The 18734-nt window shown below is 44.3% G+C and overlaps 1 protein-coding gene across 3 annotated transcripts in view; it reads left to right on the forward strand.

The window, feature by feature from the left end:
* The first annotated feature begins 288 nt into the window (after positions 1-288).
* CELF2 (CUGBP Elav-like family member 2) overlaps positions 289-18734 on the forward strand; it is a 705040-nt gene continuing 686594 nt past the window's right edge. For all 3 annotated transcript variants that reach the window (XM_054987889.1, XM_054987890.1, XM_054987891.1), the window contains exon 1: positions 289-377. In XM_054987889.1, the coding sequence (XP_054843864.1) occupies positions 325-377 (53 nt within the window). In that variant the 5' untranslated portion in view covers positions 289-324. The remainder of the gene's footprint in view (positions 378-18734) is intronic.

An 18734-nucleotide genomic window follows, 5' to 3' on the forward strand; every position in this document is an offset into this window, starting at 1 on the left:
GACAGCAAAAAAGGGTCAAATTGGAACAGTTGCAGTAAATTACAAGGACTATATATGTGGGGGTTTTTTTAAAAAAAGGAGGGACCTTGGCAAGTGATGATAGAGCAGTGAAAGTAGGACTTTGCCAGCTTGTATAACAAGGGAGAAAGAGCTAGACAAGTTCTTATCAGCTCGAAAAGTAGGAAGAACTGTTGCTTTAATTCCTCCTCCCCCCCCCCACAACTGCCTGTTTTCATTCCTGCTCAGTAAGCAGAGAGAGGGAGGGCTGGTTCCTTCATAGTGGCCAGATACCTCTGCAGTTGTGAATTTGTGTCTTTTAATACAATGGTTTCTATCCTCTCTGATCTGGACCCACTGAAAAGCTGGAAAGTTTTAAGGTAGGCCTGTTTCTTCTCTTTTTTTCTGGGCTGAACTTCTGTGTGTCCATGAACGTGGGAACTCACAGCCCCCTTGGAATATAAGGGGATTTCAGGGAATGCATGTATGGGATCAGGCTGTAGTTGTCTTGGTGTCCCCCCCCCTTCTTTTAACCCCAAATGAACTGCAGCTTGGGAGAGGAAACCACAACGTGAAGCCCTAGGTTTAAAGAAACAAATAAAGAGGAGTTTCTAGTAATTGAATCATTTTAAAGACAAGATTGAGGTGGAAGGGGAAAAAAACTTTAAGCAGATGTTCTAGCAAGGGCTCAAGGGACAACTCAAAAAATACATTCCTTAAATGCAGCAAGGAAAAGTTTGCCTTTTATTATTTGAAAGTGTTTTTTATCTAGAGCTGTATTTATCTAAAGCTGTAATAAGTTTAGCACCAGTTAACACGGCTGGATGTTGGAAAAAACACTTGCTTTGCTGGAGAGAGGATTTTAGAAGAAACTTCTGCATTTAGGAGCTGATGCATATTTAGCATTGAAGGGAAAACGGGGTTCTTTCCCTTTTTTTGTGATGTATGGAATACTTCGGAGCTCACTTTATGTAAGGCAAGAGTATAATCTTCAAAGACTGTAGGTTCCTTATCTCCCCCCCCCCTTCATGTATAAAGCCAATTGGAGCTCTTGCGACAGCTCTGAAATGCCAATTAAATTATTTTGTGATGTTAGGAAGCTTTTTAAAATAAAAGAAATGCACTGCTTTCTCAAAGTTTTTGGATGGCACTACAACAATTGCTTGTATTTCCTGGGGAACAACTCCTTCCTCCAGTGGAGAAATTTAAGTTCGGTTAACTCTTGAGGAGTTCATCTCATTTAGAAAGGGTTTCAGTGCTGACTGCTGATCTTTCTTCCACTGAATTTATCAGATGAAATGCTCTAGTTCTGTGGCCTTGTTAATGGACAGAAGAATGCAAAAACTATTTGGTCTTAAAACGTGGCCTGCGTGCTAATTGCAGCCAGTTAAAAGAGCAAGTGGGAAACTTGTTGTCGGGGAGAGTTTGTGTGTTTAGTACAAGAGGAAAGGTCTTGAAACTTGCCAGTTTTCAGAAGTACCCATTCGTCAGGAATGCACAGATGCTGCATGGAATTTATCATTATCAGCCCTGATGTCCTGAGAAGCTTATGCATATTTGGTAAATTTCATCCTGCACTGGGATAATGATAAGAGTGTCATGCTATTAGAATCTGGGAGACACAGATTCCAAATTCCCCCTCTGCCATGGAGGCAGGCTAGGTGACCTTGGGCCAGTCACATGCACTTGGCCTAACCTACCTCACAGGGTTGTTGTGAGGATAAAACAGGAGAGTGGAATGATGTGAGTGCTCTAGGTCCCCAAGGAGGGAAAAAGCAAATGAAGTAAAGAAACAAACATTTTGTGGTCAAAGCCACTTTGGTGTAGTGGTTAAGAGTGGAGGACTCTAATCTGGAGAGCCGGGTTTGATTCCCCACTCCTCCACCTGAAGCATGGGGTGGCGTGGGGCCAGTCACAGCTTCTCAGAGCTCTCTCAGCCCCAGCCACCTCACAGGGTGTTTTGTTGTGGGGATAATAATGACTTACTTTGTAAACTGCTCTGAGAGGGTGTTTAGTTCTCCTGAAGGGCGGTATATAAATTAAATGTGGTTGTTGTCAGGTCCAAGCTAATTTTGAAAGGTTTCCTGTTTCTGCTTCTAGCCACATGTACAAACATCTACAAGAGGTACTAGACTTGCTCCATTGTGGGCCAGGAAAGTAATTTATTTGGGACTTACTTTCCACATGTGTTGCGGTTACCCTGGAGCTTGATGATCACTTTTTAAAGAGGCCCTGTTGTTTTAACAGCATCCTAGAGCCAAGCTACAAGTGACGCCTGACACAGGTTGGACGCTTGTCAGCTTCCCTCAAGTTTTGATGGGAAATGTAGGCGTCCTGGTTTTACAGCTTGGCTCTCCATTACAGCGGCAAGACCAGGACGCCTACATTTCCCATCAAAACTTGAGGGAAGCTGACAAGTGTCCAACCTGTGTCAGGCGTCACTTGTAGCTTGGCTCCTAGGCTTGCCAGATCCCCTTACCCTCCCCAGCAAGAGGGGGGCATCTGGCACTTACTAGCTTAAAAAACTTTGCGCCAGGCCAATTCTTTAAGAAAAAGCCTGTTTGGGGCCCAAATTGTCTCCAAATGAAGCACAGGAACATGCCGGTGCGGTGACATCACTCCCGGAAGTGCTGTCACCGTGCCCCACCAAGAACGTCCCCACTGTGGGCTCGCCTGGGAAGTGTTTTGCTTCCCAAGCTTATTCCCCACACCAGCCAGGAGACTAGTGGCAGGGGGCGGCGGCTGGAATCGGGGATCTCCGGCACCCACCAGGGCCTGGAAGCCCTAAGACATCCTGACATTCAAGATTTGAACAGGTGAAACTATTCATGGCGCAGACAGTTTTGCTGCTGCAAATAAAACCCTCCCCCAATCGAAGCATACTAAATAGGGAGTAGGTCTTATTCAGCTTGGTGGGACTTATTTCTGAGTAAACATACTTAAGACCAGGGCTTTTTTTCAGCAGGAACGTGGTGGAACGGAGTTCCGGAACCTCTTGAAAATGGTCACATGGCTGGTGGCCCCGCCCCCTGATCTCCAGACAGAGGGCAGTTGAGATTGCCCTCTGCAGCGATCTAAACTCCCCTTTGTCTGGAGATCAGGGGGCGGGGCCACCAGCCATGTGACCATTCTTGCTGAGGGCAACCCACTGAGTTCCACCACCTCTTTTCCCAGAAAAAAAGCCCTGCTTAAGACCATGATGGATAGATCAGTGACCACAATGGCAAGGCAGATTTCCTATGCAGTAGGCATGAATTTCTGTCCAACCCATAAACATTCACATTTATTGCAGTCTTGCAAAAAGATGTCCTTGGGGGCTGCCCCATACTAAGCTGCAGAGTCAGAGCTGTCGTTCCCTCATCATCCTTCTTTTGCTCTTAAACCGACAAATGGGTGGTCACTGAATGAAGCGCAGTCTGGAGTTGCCTTGCCCTCTCCAGTTGTCGATCCCTAGTGCACAACCTTGAAAATCAGAAAATAAGAATCTTTTTCAACGCCCCTCCAGATCAGGATGCACGCCTTGTTACTCAGATATACTTCCTCTACATGTGGAGGTTCTATTTAGCTATTGATGTCTTTTTTTTCCTCCATGGATGTGTCTAATCCCACTTTGGAAAGGATTAGCTTCAAATACACATTTCCATACATTAAGGGACAGGACATTTTGTAGGAAGTCTGGTACAACATCAGTTTCCCTTCCATTTAAGCCTCACCACATCGACCCTGTGAGATAGAATAAGCTGGGAGAGAGTGATGGCCCAGAGTTTCCCAGTGTGCTTCAATTGCAAAGTGAGTATTTGAATCTGTTTCCTAAATCCTACAGAGAGCCCCGTGGCGCAGAGTGGTAAGCGGCGGTACTGTAGCCCAAGCTCTGCTCATGACCTGAGTTTGATCCTGGCGGAAGCCAGGTTCAGGTAGCCGGCTCAAGGTTGACTCAGCCTTTCATCCTTCTGAGGTTGGTAAAATGAGTACCCAGTTTCCTGGGGGTAAAGAGTAGATGACTGGGGAAGGCAATAGCAAACCACCCTATAACAAAAGTCTGCCAAGAAAACATCGTGATGTGACCCCTCCCCCTCTATGGGTCAGTAATGACTTGGTGCTTGCACAGGGGACTACCTTACCTTACCTTCCTAGATCCTAGTCTGACCCTCTAACCATTATGCAACATTGTTTTTTCTCTTATGTAATAGCCAAGAGCAGAACTCAGAAAAGAAATGACAGCCCCACCCCCCAACATCCTTTTCAAATTAATTCGTACTCTTTGATATTTCATGCAGGTGAAATTAGAAGTACAGTGTACAGAAACAATGACAGCAACATACAACATGCTATAGGGGAGGGTTTTTTCATGCTGAAACTGGAATATAACTCTGGGTTGTTTAAACATACAGGGATGATTTAAAGAGGTCATTTCTAACATCATGATGCTAGGCAACAACGTATATACCACGTGTTCCAGAAGAGCTATTCTGGGAACATTGCAGTGAATATATAAAAACTTTTTTATGGGGCTGCATCTTTATCCCTCGGTTACAAAAAAAATCCGGTTATGCCTTGTGCAGATGAACAGGGAAAGCAAAAAATCAGATTTGGGGCCTAAATATTTTTATCCTTAGGAAAGCCCCTCCTGTTCCAAAAGCTGAGTCATACCTTTCCTGGAACTCAAGGCAGGTGAAAAATTCCACTTTTAAAACTGGAAGCGATATTTGATTCTATACAAAACAAAACGCTGGATTGAGATTTGGGGGACGAGAATAAACGGTAAGACTTCTGTTGCTTCAATCTAAAAAGAGAAAAAGTTCCTTACGTTCAGCCTTCTCGTTTTGGATCCTGTCAAAAGGTATCAGCTCTCCCTGTTTTTCAGGCTTCAACTTTGGCAACTGGCAAGCCAGAGGAGCATCCCAAATTAGATTGTTTGGTGTTTGCTGCATTTTACTACAGTTTCCTTTATGGCAGCAGTTTTGCTTTACACGATTTAGTAGCTGTTTTTGATCTAAAGGACATGAGAGGCCTGGAAGGGATAGATTGGGAATGGATTATTTATCTGCAAGTTGTAACTTTTGCCCCAGATCTTCCAAATACTTTTTATGTTTTTGAACTACAGTGCAATCCTAAATAGAGTTAGAAGGGGTTAAGGGCTTTCATACTCTTTAAGCTTAAAGGGACTATGAAAGAGCTATGCTGCCTTCCTAGGTCTTCCTCCCAAAGGAAGTCGGAAATGGCTAGAGATGCTACTCTCTATTCCCTGAAGGTGGTACGGCTGCCAACTAGAGATGAGCATGAACAGCAATACAAACAAAAAAAGCCACAAACAGCCCAATCTGCTGTTCGTGAACAAGCTGTTCATGAGGCCCCACTCTAAGCGAACAGGTGGTCATTGCAAGCCTCGTTCATTATTCGTTGCTGTTCGTCAAGCCAGACAGTCTGGCACCTGCAATCAATTCCCTTGGCAACTTAGGCAGGGATTGTCTGAACTCCTGCTGTTGCCCTGGAAACCCCAATCTAAGCCCAATTTAGCTTGATAGCCAGGTCTTCCTTTCAAGTGTGGAGCTCCAAATTTGTTACAACAAGGGAGCAAAGAAAAGGGGGGAGGGGGGCTCCCAGCTCTGACTTTGCAGACAGCGGAGAGACAGTTGCTGTTGGCATTTTGAGAGAGAGAGTGCATTGGAGCTTGAATTTTCTTTGTGTGTGGTGGGATAGGGATCTACCCGTTCAAGTTCCAGGGCTGCTGCCAGGCTCTGGGCCAACCTATTATTTATTACTGGTACCTTTCCTGCTGCCTGCTCAGGTAAGGTTTCTGGGAGTGGTGCAGTAGGGATCTTGACTTGGATGATGGCTGGAGGAGAGCCTGCTGGCCCCCACGAACAGCCAACCATGAACATGTTCATGAACAGGACCATGTTTGTGGTTGTTCGTGAGTCCCTGTTTGTGGATGGCAACGAACAACTAACATCATGTTCAGTTTTTTTTCTGTTCATGCCCATCTCTACTGCCAACTTTGGGTTGGGAAAATACTAGAGATTTGGGGGTGGAGCCCGAGGAGGGTGGAATTTGAGGAGGGGAGGCACCTCAGCAGGGTATAATGTAGAGTTGCCAAGTCACCATACCCTCCTGGTGGGAGGAGATATTCACAGGCAGTAGGCTCTTTCCACACGTGCAAAATGCACATGCCCCTAGCATGTCACTTCCAGGACTGACGTCATCACACCAGCTGCGGGAGTGCTCCCGCACTTTGGGAATCTTCAAGAATCGGCCCGTTTGAGGCCAGAATCAGCCCCAAGTGAAGCGCGGGCGCACTCCTGTGGCTGGTGCGATGACATCATTTCTGAAGTGTTATCATGCCTGTTGGAAGTGTGTGTACCACACTTAGGCCTAGGGTGCTTGCTGGTCATAGGTGATTTTCACGTGGCCTGCAACCTCCTGCTGGTTGCTGGTGACCTTCAGGCAGACGGGCCAACTGATGGGAGGTTGCCCGCCACCAGCAGGCACCTGCAATCCTTAATATAATGCCATAGAGCCCACCCTCTGTAGTAGCCATTTTCTCCAGAGGAATAAATCTCTGTCACCTGGAGATCAGTCGTAGTTCCAGATCTCCAGGCCCCAGCTGGAGGTTGGCATGGCTAGCATGTGGGGAGGCACCATAGTGTGTAAAATCAAAAAGAGTCCAGTAGCACCTTTAAGACTAACCAACTTTATTGTAGCATAAGCTACAGGCATCTGACAAAGAGAACTGTGATTCTCGAAAGCTTATGCTACAATAAAGTTGGTTAGTCTTACAGGTGCTACTGGACTTTTCTGATTTTGCTACTACAGACTAACATGGCTAACTCCTCTGCATCTATGACCATAGTGTTGTTCCCTTTTGTTGCTGTCCTCTTCCAGTTGATTAAGTTTTCCTTGTTTTTTAAGGTCTTACATTCCTTCAGTCAGCCCTCCTTCCTTCACTATGTTTTAATTGCTGTTTAGGGTTGCCAACCTCCAGCTGGTGGCTGGAGATCTCCCAGGATTCCAACTGATCTCCAGGCCACAGAGATCAGTTCCCTGGAGAAAATGGCTGCTTCGTAGGGTGGACTGGACTCTATGGCATTATACCCCATAGAGGCCCCTCCCCTCCCCAAATTCCACTTTTTCCAGGCTCTACCCCACAAATCTCCAGGAATATCCCAACCTGGACCTGTCAACCCCATGTTTGTTTTTGTATGTGTATTTTAGATTTGGTTTTAATGAAGCATTTTGGATTGATTTTAGCGATGTGTATTTATTATGTATGTTTTTTTAATTTTTTAGCCACCTTGGTGGCCCTGCAGAGAGCAGAAAGGCAAGGTATACACTTTGTAAATAAATAGAAAGCAGCAAAAGAGAAATGTAGGACATGAGGGATTGTCCCAGAGACCCCTGAAGAACTGCAGAAGCCTCTGGGATGATCTTTGTTTCCTAGTTGAAGTAGCATTGGGACAAACAGTTGAATGTTGTTTAATATTCTGTAGCTTCCTAATGGCTCTCCAAGCAGGAAATCAGAGGGACCTCTGATTGCTTGATTGTAATGGGTGGACTGCATATAACAACAACAACAACAACATTCGATTTATATACTGCCCTTCAGGATGACTTAACGCCCACAGTTTACAAAGTTTGTTCTCATTATCCCCTCAACAAAAATCACCCTGTGAAGTGGGTGGGGCTGAGAGAGCTCTGAGAGAGCTGTGACTGACCCAAGGTCACCCAGCTGGCTTCAAGTAGAGGAATGGGGAATCAAACCGGGTTCTCCAGATTAGAGTCCTGCCGCTCTTAACCACTACACCAAACTGGCTCTCTCAACTCGGTACTGAGATCTTTTTTGGTCCTTAGCAGGCATCCAGCTTTGCTGATCTTTGGTACTGGATGGGCTTGAAAAAGCTACTTGTGTCTGTGTTTGTTCAGAGACCCCTGAAACATACTGATACCCTCGGTATTCTGCCTTTGCATGAACAGAAAGTGACATCTATAGTGTGATATATTTTTATCACTCTTTTGCACCTGTGTTTCAGGAAAACTCCTTGCAGATCGCTGGGAGGTCATTCTTGCCCAAACTTGTTACTAAGACCTGCCCCCCCCCAACACACATAAAAAGTGTAGGAAGTTGTAGCCTGCCCAACATTTCACTTCTTAAAAAGAGGACACAGATTAACAGTTCCCAAACTGTTCTCTGCAGTTCATGCGTTTAATTTGGGTGGAAGCGAACATCCATTGAAGGATGAGAGGCTGATTGAGCAATACGTCAACAATAGCCCTTGAGTCGCTAAGGATTTCAGTTCCAGTTTTACTTTTTAACTGAAAAGAAGTTGCAGGGAAAGACCAGTGAAGGTTCTACGAAGGATTTCAGCCAGCATTTTTATGCCAGGTTAGCCGAACTGTTGATTTCCCCCCTCCTTTCTGGTTGAAAATGGTGGTCTCTGGAGTTTCACAGCTGGATTCATGGAAGATAATTGCAACAACAGCTTGTTTTTCTTATGAAAAGTGATAGGGATGGTGGGGGGGGGGTTGGTTGGTTGAAGTCCAGTGCCCTACACTGAAAAGAGATGTTTCAAAGAAATGCATGATTCAGCCGGGAGAAACGAGCTTTGTGTAGGTTGTTATTTGTTAGGGAAATCCACACGGAATGAGGAGGGAACCACTGAGTATTAATTGCTGCATGCTCCAATACTTCCTATTTACTTGGGAGAGTTTTCTGACCTCCGTTTCTATTTTATCCTTAACTTCTGGGAACACTGCCTTAATTTAGTACAAGTTGCTTGAACTATTTTCATCCTTCATTATCAGCTTGTTCTCCCTAGGTGTTAAATCTTTTAGTCAATGTATTTTGTCTCTATTGCTCATTTAGGAAAATTCATGTACGTGAACACTAAGGCATCATGCAAGGCTAGGGTTGCCAGCCTCCAGGTAGTGGCTGGAGATCTCTCAGAATTACAACTGGTCTCCAGGCCGCAGAGATCAGTTCACCTGGAGAAAATGGCTACTTTTGGGGTGGACTCTATAGAATTATGCCCTGCCAAGGTCCTTTCCCTCCCCAAACCCCACTTTCTCCAGGTTTCTCCAGGTTTCACCCTCCAGATCTCCAAGAATTTCCCAACTTGGAGCTGGCAACCCTATGCAAGGTCCTTTCGTTTCCTGAAGCTGCTGGCAGCGTATCTGTAATATACTGTCAGACAATCATATTTTGTAAGTTTTAGAACTCAAACCTATAAATATTAGGCAGGAAATTACCTTAAAAGGTAATGGTTATTACTTTGAAAACTCTGAACCAAGGGTTTTCAACCTTTTTGACCCCAGTGCTGTAAAGGAGGCAAAATCAGTGACGTTGATGTGCCAAAGAATAATGAGGGAGGACGGAGGAGAGAGAGGAAATATGGGGGTTGTTTTTGCCAGACACTCTGGGAACAAATTGAACTCCAGCAATGCTGCTAGTGTCTCAGCTAAGCTCTCAGGCCGTGCCTCACTTGAGTGGTGAACTGAACCTGAGGAAAATAATCTGGTATCTGCCATTTGAAACTGCAAGCTAAATGTTGTCTGTCCGTAACTTGAATTTCCCCCCAGCTAGGGATCCCATTCCCCTGGTGGGGGCGGGGAACCCTGTTTTCACCCTCTGACCCCTACCTCCACTTACCTGGCCAGCGGGGGAGGAAGGCACAAGAACACGCCTCCTGGGCGTGCTTCCGGGGCAGTGTGACAATGTCGCTCTCAAGAGTGATGTCATCGCGCCACCACGAGATCTCTCCTGCGCTTTGCAGTGGGCCATTCCCCCCCCCAAGTGGGCCTGTTTTGGCACATTTGAGGCCCAAATTGGCCCTCTGCGAAGTGTGTGCATGCCCCCGCATGATTATGTCACTTCCTGGAAGTGACGTCGTCTCGCTGGAGGGGGGGCATGCACTTTGTGGATCATCATGGGCCCAGCAAAAAGGTAAGTGCCAGGTCACCTGAGCTAAGTGGACAGGGTAACGCTACCCCCAGGCCCTGAACCTTTCTAAACCGGTGACAGAATGAGTGCTTTGTTTAGAACAGCAAAAGAGAATTTCGTTAGGAAAATTTCTGTTCTTCTCCTTTGGCCTCTGTGCTCTGCTCTTGAGAATGTTCAGCAGGAAAACGGTGTGAGGGGAAAGGATTACAGAGCCCCTTTTCCTCACACTCCAGTCTTCCACTTCAAACCTCAGGACTCAGAGCCAAACTAAAAGTGACATCTTACACAGGTTGGACACAAGTCGGCTTCCCTCAAGTTTTGATGAGAAATGTAGGCATCCTGGTCTTGCAGCTGTAATGGAGAGCCAAGCTGTAAAACCAGGATGCCTACATTTCCCATCAAAACTTGAGGGAAGCCAACTAGTGTCCAACCTGTGTAAGACGTCACTTGTAGTTTGGCTCTCAGATGTATTGAGTATGAGGGTTTCTTTGAGTAAAAAAAAAATGGGGGCTGTAACATTCAGTTTAGCTTTGCGTGGAATCGAAGTGTGCTGTGGTGTGTCCCAAGGATATTGTGAGGGGCTGAAATGTTCATTGGACTTCCTCACATGGAGAGATGACATTCTCTTTGAGCTTTCGTTGTTTCTTCACCTCTAGGCTGTTTTTGTTCCTTTTTTCAGAGAGAGTGGACCTGTGTAAGCGGGTAGAAAATGTTGCTCGATTAGGGCCTTGGCCAGAGTCAATTCCAAATCTGGGCAATCGTAACAGTCTTTTATTGACATTTCATTAGGGTGAAGTTAGCGTCGCTGTTTGTGCTGCAAAAGTTTTGCTCACAGCCCAAAACTGTTGGCCTCTTTCTGAATCTCATATTATTTATCTCAAGAGCTGGTTTCATGCAATAGCAGTAGATATAAGCAGGGAAAGTCCTGGCTGAAATGTCATATAGCTTCATTTTGATATTTTCAGTGTCAAAACTCAGCCCTACATGACCTAGTTAACTTATTTTGTTATTCTGAGACAGTCACGAGGCTTTCACTTCACCTCCATCCCATCTAGTATCCTGTGCTGCTCTTTTTTATCTTAAAACTTTCCCTTCATCATGTCTGGAGCTCCCTATAGTTTATGGGTAGGAGGACTTGTAGATATCGAGCAAGGACTTCTCAGCTGCTGTCCTGGAATTCTCAAAAGTTGTTTTGTTAGGTGTCAGCCTGGCAAAGGTTCCCCCTTTCTCTTTCCAGTTATTTTGTAAATACTTTTTCCCCATCTCCCTTTAGTTGCTGGACTCCAAGACAATTCATACTGTGCTATTCCCCATTATTATATATGCATGTGAAAATTGGACAGTGAAGAAAGCTGACAGGCAGAAAATTGATTCATTTGAAAAGTGGTGCTGGAAGAGAGTTTTATAGATACTATAGATCCAGAGGAGTTAGCCATTTTAATCTGTAGTTGAAAAATAGTAAAGAGTCCAGGAGCACCTTTAAGACTAACCAACTTTACTGTACTGTTCTCGTCATGCATCTGAAGAGATCTTCATTCAACTTCATTGTAGCGTAAACTCTCATCTGACAAAGAGAGCTGTGGTTCTCGAAAGCTTATGCTACAATAAAGTTGGTTAGTCTTAAAGGAGCTACTGGACTATTTACTATAGACAGCCAAAAAGACAAATCAAGCCTGAATTCCTCCTAGAAGCTAAAATGAAAAATCTGAGACTATCATACTTCCGTCACATCAGGAGAAGAAAAGACAATAATGCTAGGAAAAATAGAAGGCTGTGGGAAAAGAGGAAGACCCAACATGAGATGGATTGACTCAATAAAAGAAGTCACAGACTTCAGTTTGCAAAATCTGAGCAAAGCTGTTAAGGATAGGGTGTTTTTGAGATCATCGATTCATAGGGTTGCCATAAGCCATAAGTGACTTGATAGTACATAACTAGGGTTGTCAAGTCCCCATAACCTCCCCATGGGATGGTGGAGACCTGGAACTTACCTCACCAATTCCTTCATGTGGGCATACTTCCGGGGAGTCCAATGATGGCACTTCCAGCAGTGACGTTGTTGTGCCCGTGGGAAGTGCACTCATTGTTCTTGTCTCCCGGGCCCATTCCCTAGGGACTTTCTCCTCCACCCCTAGGCGAGCAGCAACAGGATGCAGAGGCTGGGAGTGGGGTATCCCCTGCCCCCACCTTCAGACCTAGCAGCCCTACAATAACACACAAATCAGGCTTTGAAAGTTAGCCCTTTGTTCATGTTCGGATGTTTCATTGGATATCTAACTGTTGGCTTTAGTGTATTTTTTGTTTGTCATTTGGATTTTTATGACTAGTTTAGCTGAATTTTTTTTTAAAAATTGGGGAAAAAATATAAGTAATGCAAAATAATAGGAATAAAAGCATCCCAGTAAACTCACCCTTGTACTTCCTTTTGCTGCAATTAATATGCTGATAACAAGACAAAACTAAATTGTATTTTATCCGTATTGTAAATGTACAGACACTATATAGCTTATGCTCTATATGCATCTTTGTACATATTGAGTAATTCTCATGTACAGCTGAATATGTGATTTAAATCTCACATTTATCCCAATGAAACTCTGTCTTAATCAAGCAACCTATTGGCATTTAAATGCATGGGCTTTCTCTGTGGTGGCTCCTACCCTGTGGAATGGCCTGCCTGAGGAGATCAGGAGAGCCCCTACTCTCCTAGCTTTCTACAAACGATGCAAAACCGAATTATTCAAAAAGGCCTTTTTACTCAGATAGGAGAGTGGTATTGTAGGGAGGGGTCTCAGATTTTTCACTAATGAGTTAAGGGACTATAGACTTCACCACTATGTCGCCTTACATATTATCTGTTGCTCTAAATATGTATTCCTGTATACTACCTCTGCTTCATGTTGTCTAATGTCAGTCCTAAAATTGATTATGTTCTGTTTCAACAATTCTTCAACTCCGTATTGAATCCTTGCTAATGCTATGTCTTTGGAAACTTGTATTTATTCACCCTATAACATTGCTTATGGAAATGTCCTTGACACTGTATAGACACCCTAACCCTTGTCCTGTTACTGATTGTACTGATCTCATACTATGTAATTCACCTTGAGTCTCAGTGAGAAAGGCAGACTATAAATGACATAAATAAATAAATGCAGACATGAATGGAGGAGCTGCATAGATGGACAGGAAACTCCCTAGGAGAGAGAGGGAGTGTGTATTTATGATGGCGGAGTAGGGATTTGAACTCAGATCTCTCAAATCCATTTATGAGATGAGAAACCTTGATGAAATGAACACTAACTCTGAATGATGGAGATTCCTTTTTGCACATTGTAAAGGCTTGTGAAGAAGCGAGGTGCAGCGAAACGGGGGTACCAACGAAGCCAGCGAACCCGTTGCCATTCTCCCCCCGGGAGCCTCCCCTCCTGGGAGGAGGTTCACACGGCTGTGAAATATTTCTTCACCGCACATTTTTTTTTTGCAGTTGTGAGGATTCTGTGCCTGTTAAAACAATGAATAATTATTTATAAATGTATTGATGGATGAGAATTTTTTGGCGTACATTCAGTTGTCCATATTGTAACATATGGTCTCCGTGGATTGTCCTTCCTTTGTCCGATTGTTGATTGGAGATCATTCCCTCCTTGGAAAGTTAGACTTTGGGAAAGTGGCCTCTCTGATTTGATTGTTTGACTCTGTTTAGAACTACGAATATTGATGGTGCAATAGGAATATGAATACTTGAACAAAGCTTTTGTATAGGATTCTCCAGTTATAAGCCAATTTCTCATTTTCTGTTGAGCAGTTGTGTTTTACTGCTAGGCGAGGGAACTCCTCAGTGGGAAGGGAAGGAAGCTTTGGCTGAAGTTCAACAGCTGCCAATGTTTTCCTCGACACGAAGTTCCCCCTTACATAAGGCAGAAGAGCCTGTCTTTGCCATTGCCATCTTTGAGCATGGACTTAAAATAGCCACAAATAGGGTCAATTGATGTTCCGCGGCTCTTCATGCTGAATCTCTGTTTTGTCAGGGTTGCTTCAGAGGATGAACGGTTTCCAAGAGGGGCATTACTTCTTTTGTGGAGAAATGTGTACATAAAGTCATGTGGCAATGGCATCCAGTTTGCTTTTGATTTGCTTTGGCAAATCATAGTTTTCGACTCAAGAATGCAGCAAATGTGTGGCTGCATTTTAAGTACTTTCCACTGCATTAAAGATCACTTCAGGAATTTATGTTCTCCTTTTTGTATTTCTCTGTAGCAGTTATCTGGTTGTTGGGGATTATCTGCGGTTTGCAACTTTGCTACAAAAAAAGAAGCGGAGTAAAACATTTTGCAGATAAACATTCCAAAAATGTAGTAGCTTTAAAAAAAGAAAAAGAAAAAGAAAGCCTGGGCATAATTTTTCTGGGCTTCAAACCAACTTACAATGTGATTCCCATCACAATTTCCCTGCCTCCTTGCTCCCTTCGTGCACATAAAATCTGATGACCCATGAAAGAAAAAACAAAATATTTCAGAAATAAAACAGCGTAAGTAGATCATATAGACTTGTAACTCAGAAGGCCCCTGCAAAGTGTACCTGATTCATTCCTGATGCTTTGGCTTGTTCAGAAATACTATAAAATTTTGATAAAGGGAAACTCGTGGGTTGGATCCAGTGATCGATGGTGCAAGATCACAGATTTTTCATGCGTTCCTTTATCTTACATGTTAGAGAAAGAGAATCTTATCCTTCACCGATTTCTCACAGATGAGTCTGTATGTTTGCTTTTTGCCGTTGCTAAGGATGAATTTAAACCCTTTGTCTGCAGTTTACCCATCTGTCTTTGGGCAGCACAGCTTGTCTTATTCCTCATCCCTCCCCTGCCCATCTCTGAAAGCTTACTGGCCTGCCTGCCAGGGGGTGTGAGCAAAACTTTTGGCTCTTTACTCTGCAGGGCATGAGTGCTGCCTGCCTATAGCAGTGAGGACAAGCCGTAGCCTCTGCCTCTGTCCCACCTTCTCTGCCCTGCCCTTCCTGGCTTCCAGCTGTACCAGCAGTGACCTTCTTCTGCCCCTTTAGAACACATGCTGCCTCAGATAATGGAATACCTCAGGCAAGCAGGACCCATGCGAACCTAGAATTGGAAATCTTTTCTTAAGCCACTTCAAGTAAAATAGTTGGTATTTCTATCTTTAAAAAAAATCATTCTTCCTCTAAGGAGCTTAGAGTGGCATGATTCCTTTCATTTTACTCCGACAATAACCTGAGAGGGAGCAACTGGCCCAAGACCATGAAATGACTTTCATGGCCTCGCAGGGATTTGAACCCAAATCTTGTAGGATGTAGTCTGCTGTCATGTCTGTGTACAGTCATGCCATGGTTGTCTGTTTGTTGTACTGCTTGTGCCGCAATATGCTGAAGCTATACTGCCTTATTGCTAACTTGATGTGTACCCTCTCTGATCATTCATAACCATATTGCAGATGTTACTTGCTTAAGACCCAGAACGGGCCTCCCTGGTTATCTTAGAGAAATATGCGAGTCTCAGCTAACCGTGACCTTGGTGTGTCTAGATGCCAGCTTTCACTACTCGTCCCAGATGCTGGGAATACTTTATTGTATACCTGATGCATAGTCATAACTAAATAGATTCTCACAGAACTCGTGTAGGCTTGCACGCCTAAACCTTAACTGTCATTTGGAGCGCAGGAGTACAGACCTGAACTGCATAGATTCTAATAAAGCTACTTCTGCTGGAACCGACATGTGTTCACTGTGGATGGGCTTGAGGGATCTACCTGCCAGGGACTGACATCTGCTCTCTACCTCTGAAACTATACTGACCACCAGCTGGCACATTATGTAGGAATGCTGACTGTGTCTTCAGAACGGGCAATATCCTTGACACACACGCACATCTACTGAGCCACTCTGCCTTCTTAGTGCTGCTTATGTGGAGGCAGGGTATCCCTTACTTTTACCCTCCACCCCCCATCATCACTCACCTGGCCGGTGGGAGAGAAGGGCGCAGGAACACGCTCCTGGGGGAGACGCAATGACTTCACTCCCGAGAGTGACATCATTGTGCTGCTCTGAGAGCATGCACGCTTTGCAGTGGGCCAATTTGGACCCCAAATGGGCCTAATTGGGCCTGTTTGAGGCCCAAATCAGCCCATTGCAAAGTGTGCTCATGCACCTGCAGCAGTGCAATGACGTCACCAGAGGTGAGGTCACCTAGCTGGTTTCAAGCGGAGGAGTGGGGAATCAAACCTAGTCCTCCATATTAGAGTCCCAGCACTCTTAACCACTACACCAACCTGACTCTCCTGGCCAGACCCCTGCCTCCATTGTCCCAGCATGACATGGAGTGTGAGGAGCCACTCTCTGAACTCATTAATGGTGTGTGTGTGTGTGGGGGGAGATAGAAAGGTGCCAACTGATCTTCTCTCCCCCTTATCCCACACCGGCTCAGAGTGCCAAGGGGGTGGCAACGTATGACTTACCATTCGTGGCTGTCGTACGGCTGAGTGTGTTGGGTTGGGGAAAGCAGTGGTGCACTACCCTGTAAAAACTTCACTGTGAGACTCTGCGGATCTCCCTCGACGCACTATAGGACAGAAAGGCCTGGAGGGGGACGATCTACGGAGTAGCCGAGGGTCGGGCGCGACTGTGTGGCTTGGATCGGATCGGATCTTCTCTAGTTCATTTTCTTCAGTCTGTCTCATATGGCCATTTGACAGCAGTACTGATTCTGTGAACCTGGGCAGATCATGAGAGGGAGGGCAGGAAGGGTTACATCCATGCTTAGTTCTCATGGCCCCTTCTTACAAGCCCAGGGTAATGTCAATCACCACTTTGGGATCAGGAAGCAATTTCCCCCAGGCCAGTTTGGCCAGGGGTCCTGGAGGGTTTTTTTTTTGCCATCTTCTGGGCATGGAACTGGGGTTGTGGGGAGGGGGAGGTAGTTGTGAATTTCCTGCATTGTGCAGGGGGTTGGACTAGATGACCCTGGAGGTCCCTTCCAACCCAATGATTCAATGAAAAGCTCATTAAGATTTATTGAGACACATTTTGTTTCTTTGTATGTAATGTTTACACCATTTTTCTGACATAAGAGGCACGTGACTAATAATAAAAGTAATATTATAAAACAGTAAAATTAAATGCTGTACACTCTTCTAAATGGCAAGGCTAATAGCAGCAAAGCTTATAATCAATTAAAACATCTTTAAAAGCTCAGAGAGAGAGAGAGAGAGAGAGAGAGAGAGAGAGAAAGGGAGCTTTGTGGCTGATTGGAGATTTGAACCTGAGACTCCCCAGTTCGTTCTCCCCTGCCCCAGTTTTGTATGACTTGCATAATTCAGTAACAAAATAAGCAAAGTCGGAGTTTTTAAAAGCTTGCCTTTTTTAATATAGTGTATCTCCTAAATTATCATTGGGGAAAACAGAATTCCTAACATATGTTTCATTTTAAAACAAGAACAAAATCCATGCAATCGTTTTTATTTGGACCCACCAAAAAGGACATCAAACAGTGAGCAAGCTTTTCAGTTTGTCAGAAGTCTTTATCAAGTTGGATGTATAAAAAATGAAAAAAAGAGATGACATATGCTTCCCCGTTTTATTTTAGTTCATTGTTGTATATATTTTCTGGTCCATGTGAACTGTTTTTAAAAATCTTCCTTGAATATGAGTCAGTGGGTTGTTGCTGCTCCAGCAATTATATTCATACAGACTGTGGTTGCCAGCCTCCAGGTAGTGACTGGAGATCTCCTGGAATTACAACTGGTCTCCAGGCCACAGAGATCAATTCACCAGGAGAAAATGGCTACTTTGGGGGGTGGAATCTATGGAATTATGCTATGCTAAGGTCTTTTCCCTCCCCAAACCCCACTTTCTCCAGGTTTCTCCAGGTTTTACCCCCCAGATCTCCAGGAATTTCCCAACTTGGAGCTGGCAGCCCTAATACAGACACATTTTCCTTTACAGAAATAGGCTGGGTTTAAACCTTAAGACTCAAACTATATGTTCTATGGACTTCCAGGAGTCGTCAGAGTTTTTTTTTTTTAATTTAAGCCTGGACTTTGTTCCCACACATTCATTTGTTCAAAAACCTCATTGTCCTCTAGCAACAAACTTGTAGCCAAAGGCAATTTTTGCTATCTTAATCCATAAAAATCTCACATTAATGAGAATTTAGACAGTGTGCAGCCATTAAAAACATGCCTAGCTTGGGCTTTAATGCTGAGTCTTCATGTCCTTCTGTGTATTGTTTTATTGGAACGGCGTGAGAACCTGCTGTTTTCTTTAAAAAGAAATACGTTGCAATATGGATAATGGGGTATGAATCGATGTTACAGCGAAAGTAACCATGTGTATAGCCCCGGTCTGAAATGTAGGCTGATTCCACACACGTTGGATAATGCACTTCCAATCCTCTTTATAGTTCATTTGGAACAGATTTTTTTGTGTGCAGAACAAAAAATCCACCTCAAACGATTGATAAAGTGCATTGAAAGTGCATTATCCAATGTGTGCGGAATCAGCCCTATTCTCTTTGAGATCAACAGTTGCAATTAAAACGTTTCCAGGGTCACGATGCTGTTTTTGTAAATCACTCTATTCCTAGAACAACACATTCTGTCCGTCCCAATTTCTTTTCCTACACCCTATTTCTGTGCAAGTGATACACAGCCGAGAAAGATCGACATGCTCACAAAATAATCTCGAACTGTGTGTTTTGTAGTTGTTTCATTTTTGAAAGACCTTCACAGTGGAAGGAGTAAGGTACATTGGCTGCTCTCAGTTGTAATTCTAG

This window comes from Eublepharis macularius, chromosome 9, assembly GCF_028583425.1.
Source record: "Eublepharis macularius isolate TG4126 chromosome 9, MPM_Emac_v1.0, whole genome shotgun sequence".
Classification (NCBI taxonomy): domain Eukaryota; kingdom Metazoa; phylum Chordata; class Lepidosauria; order Squamata; family Eublepharidae; genus Eublepharis; species Eublepharis macularius.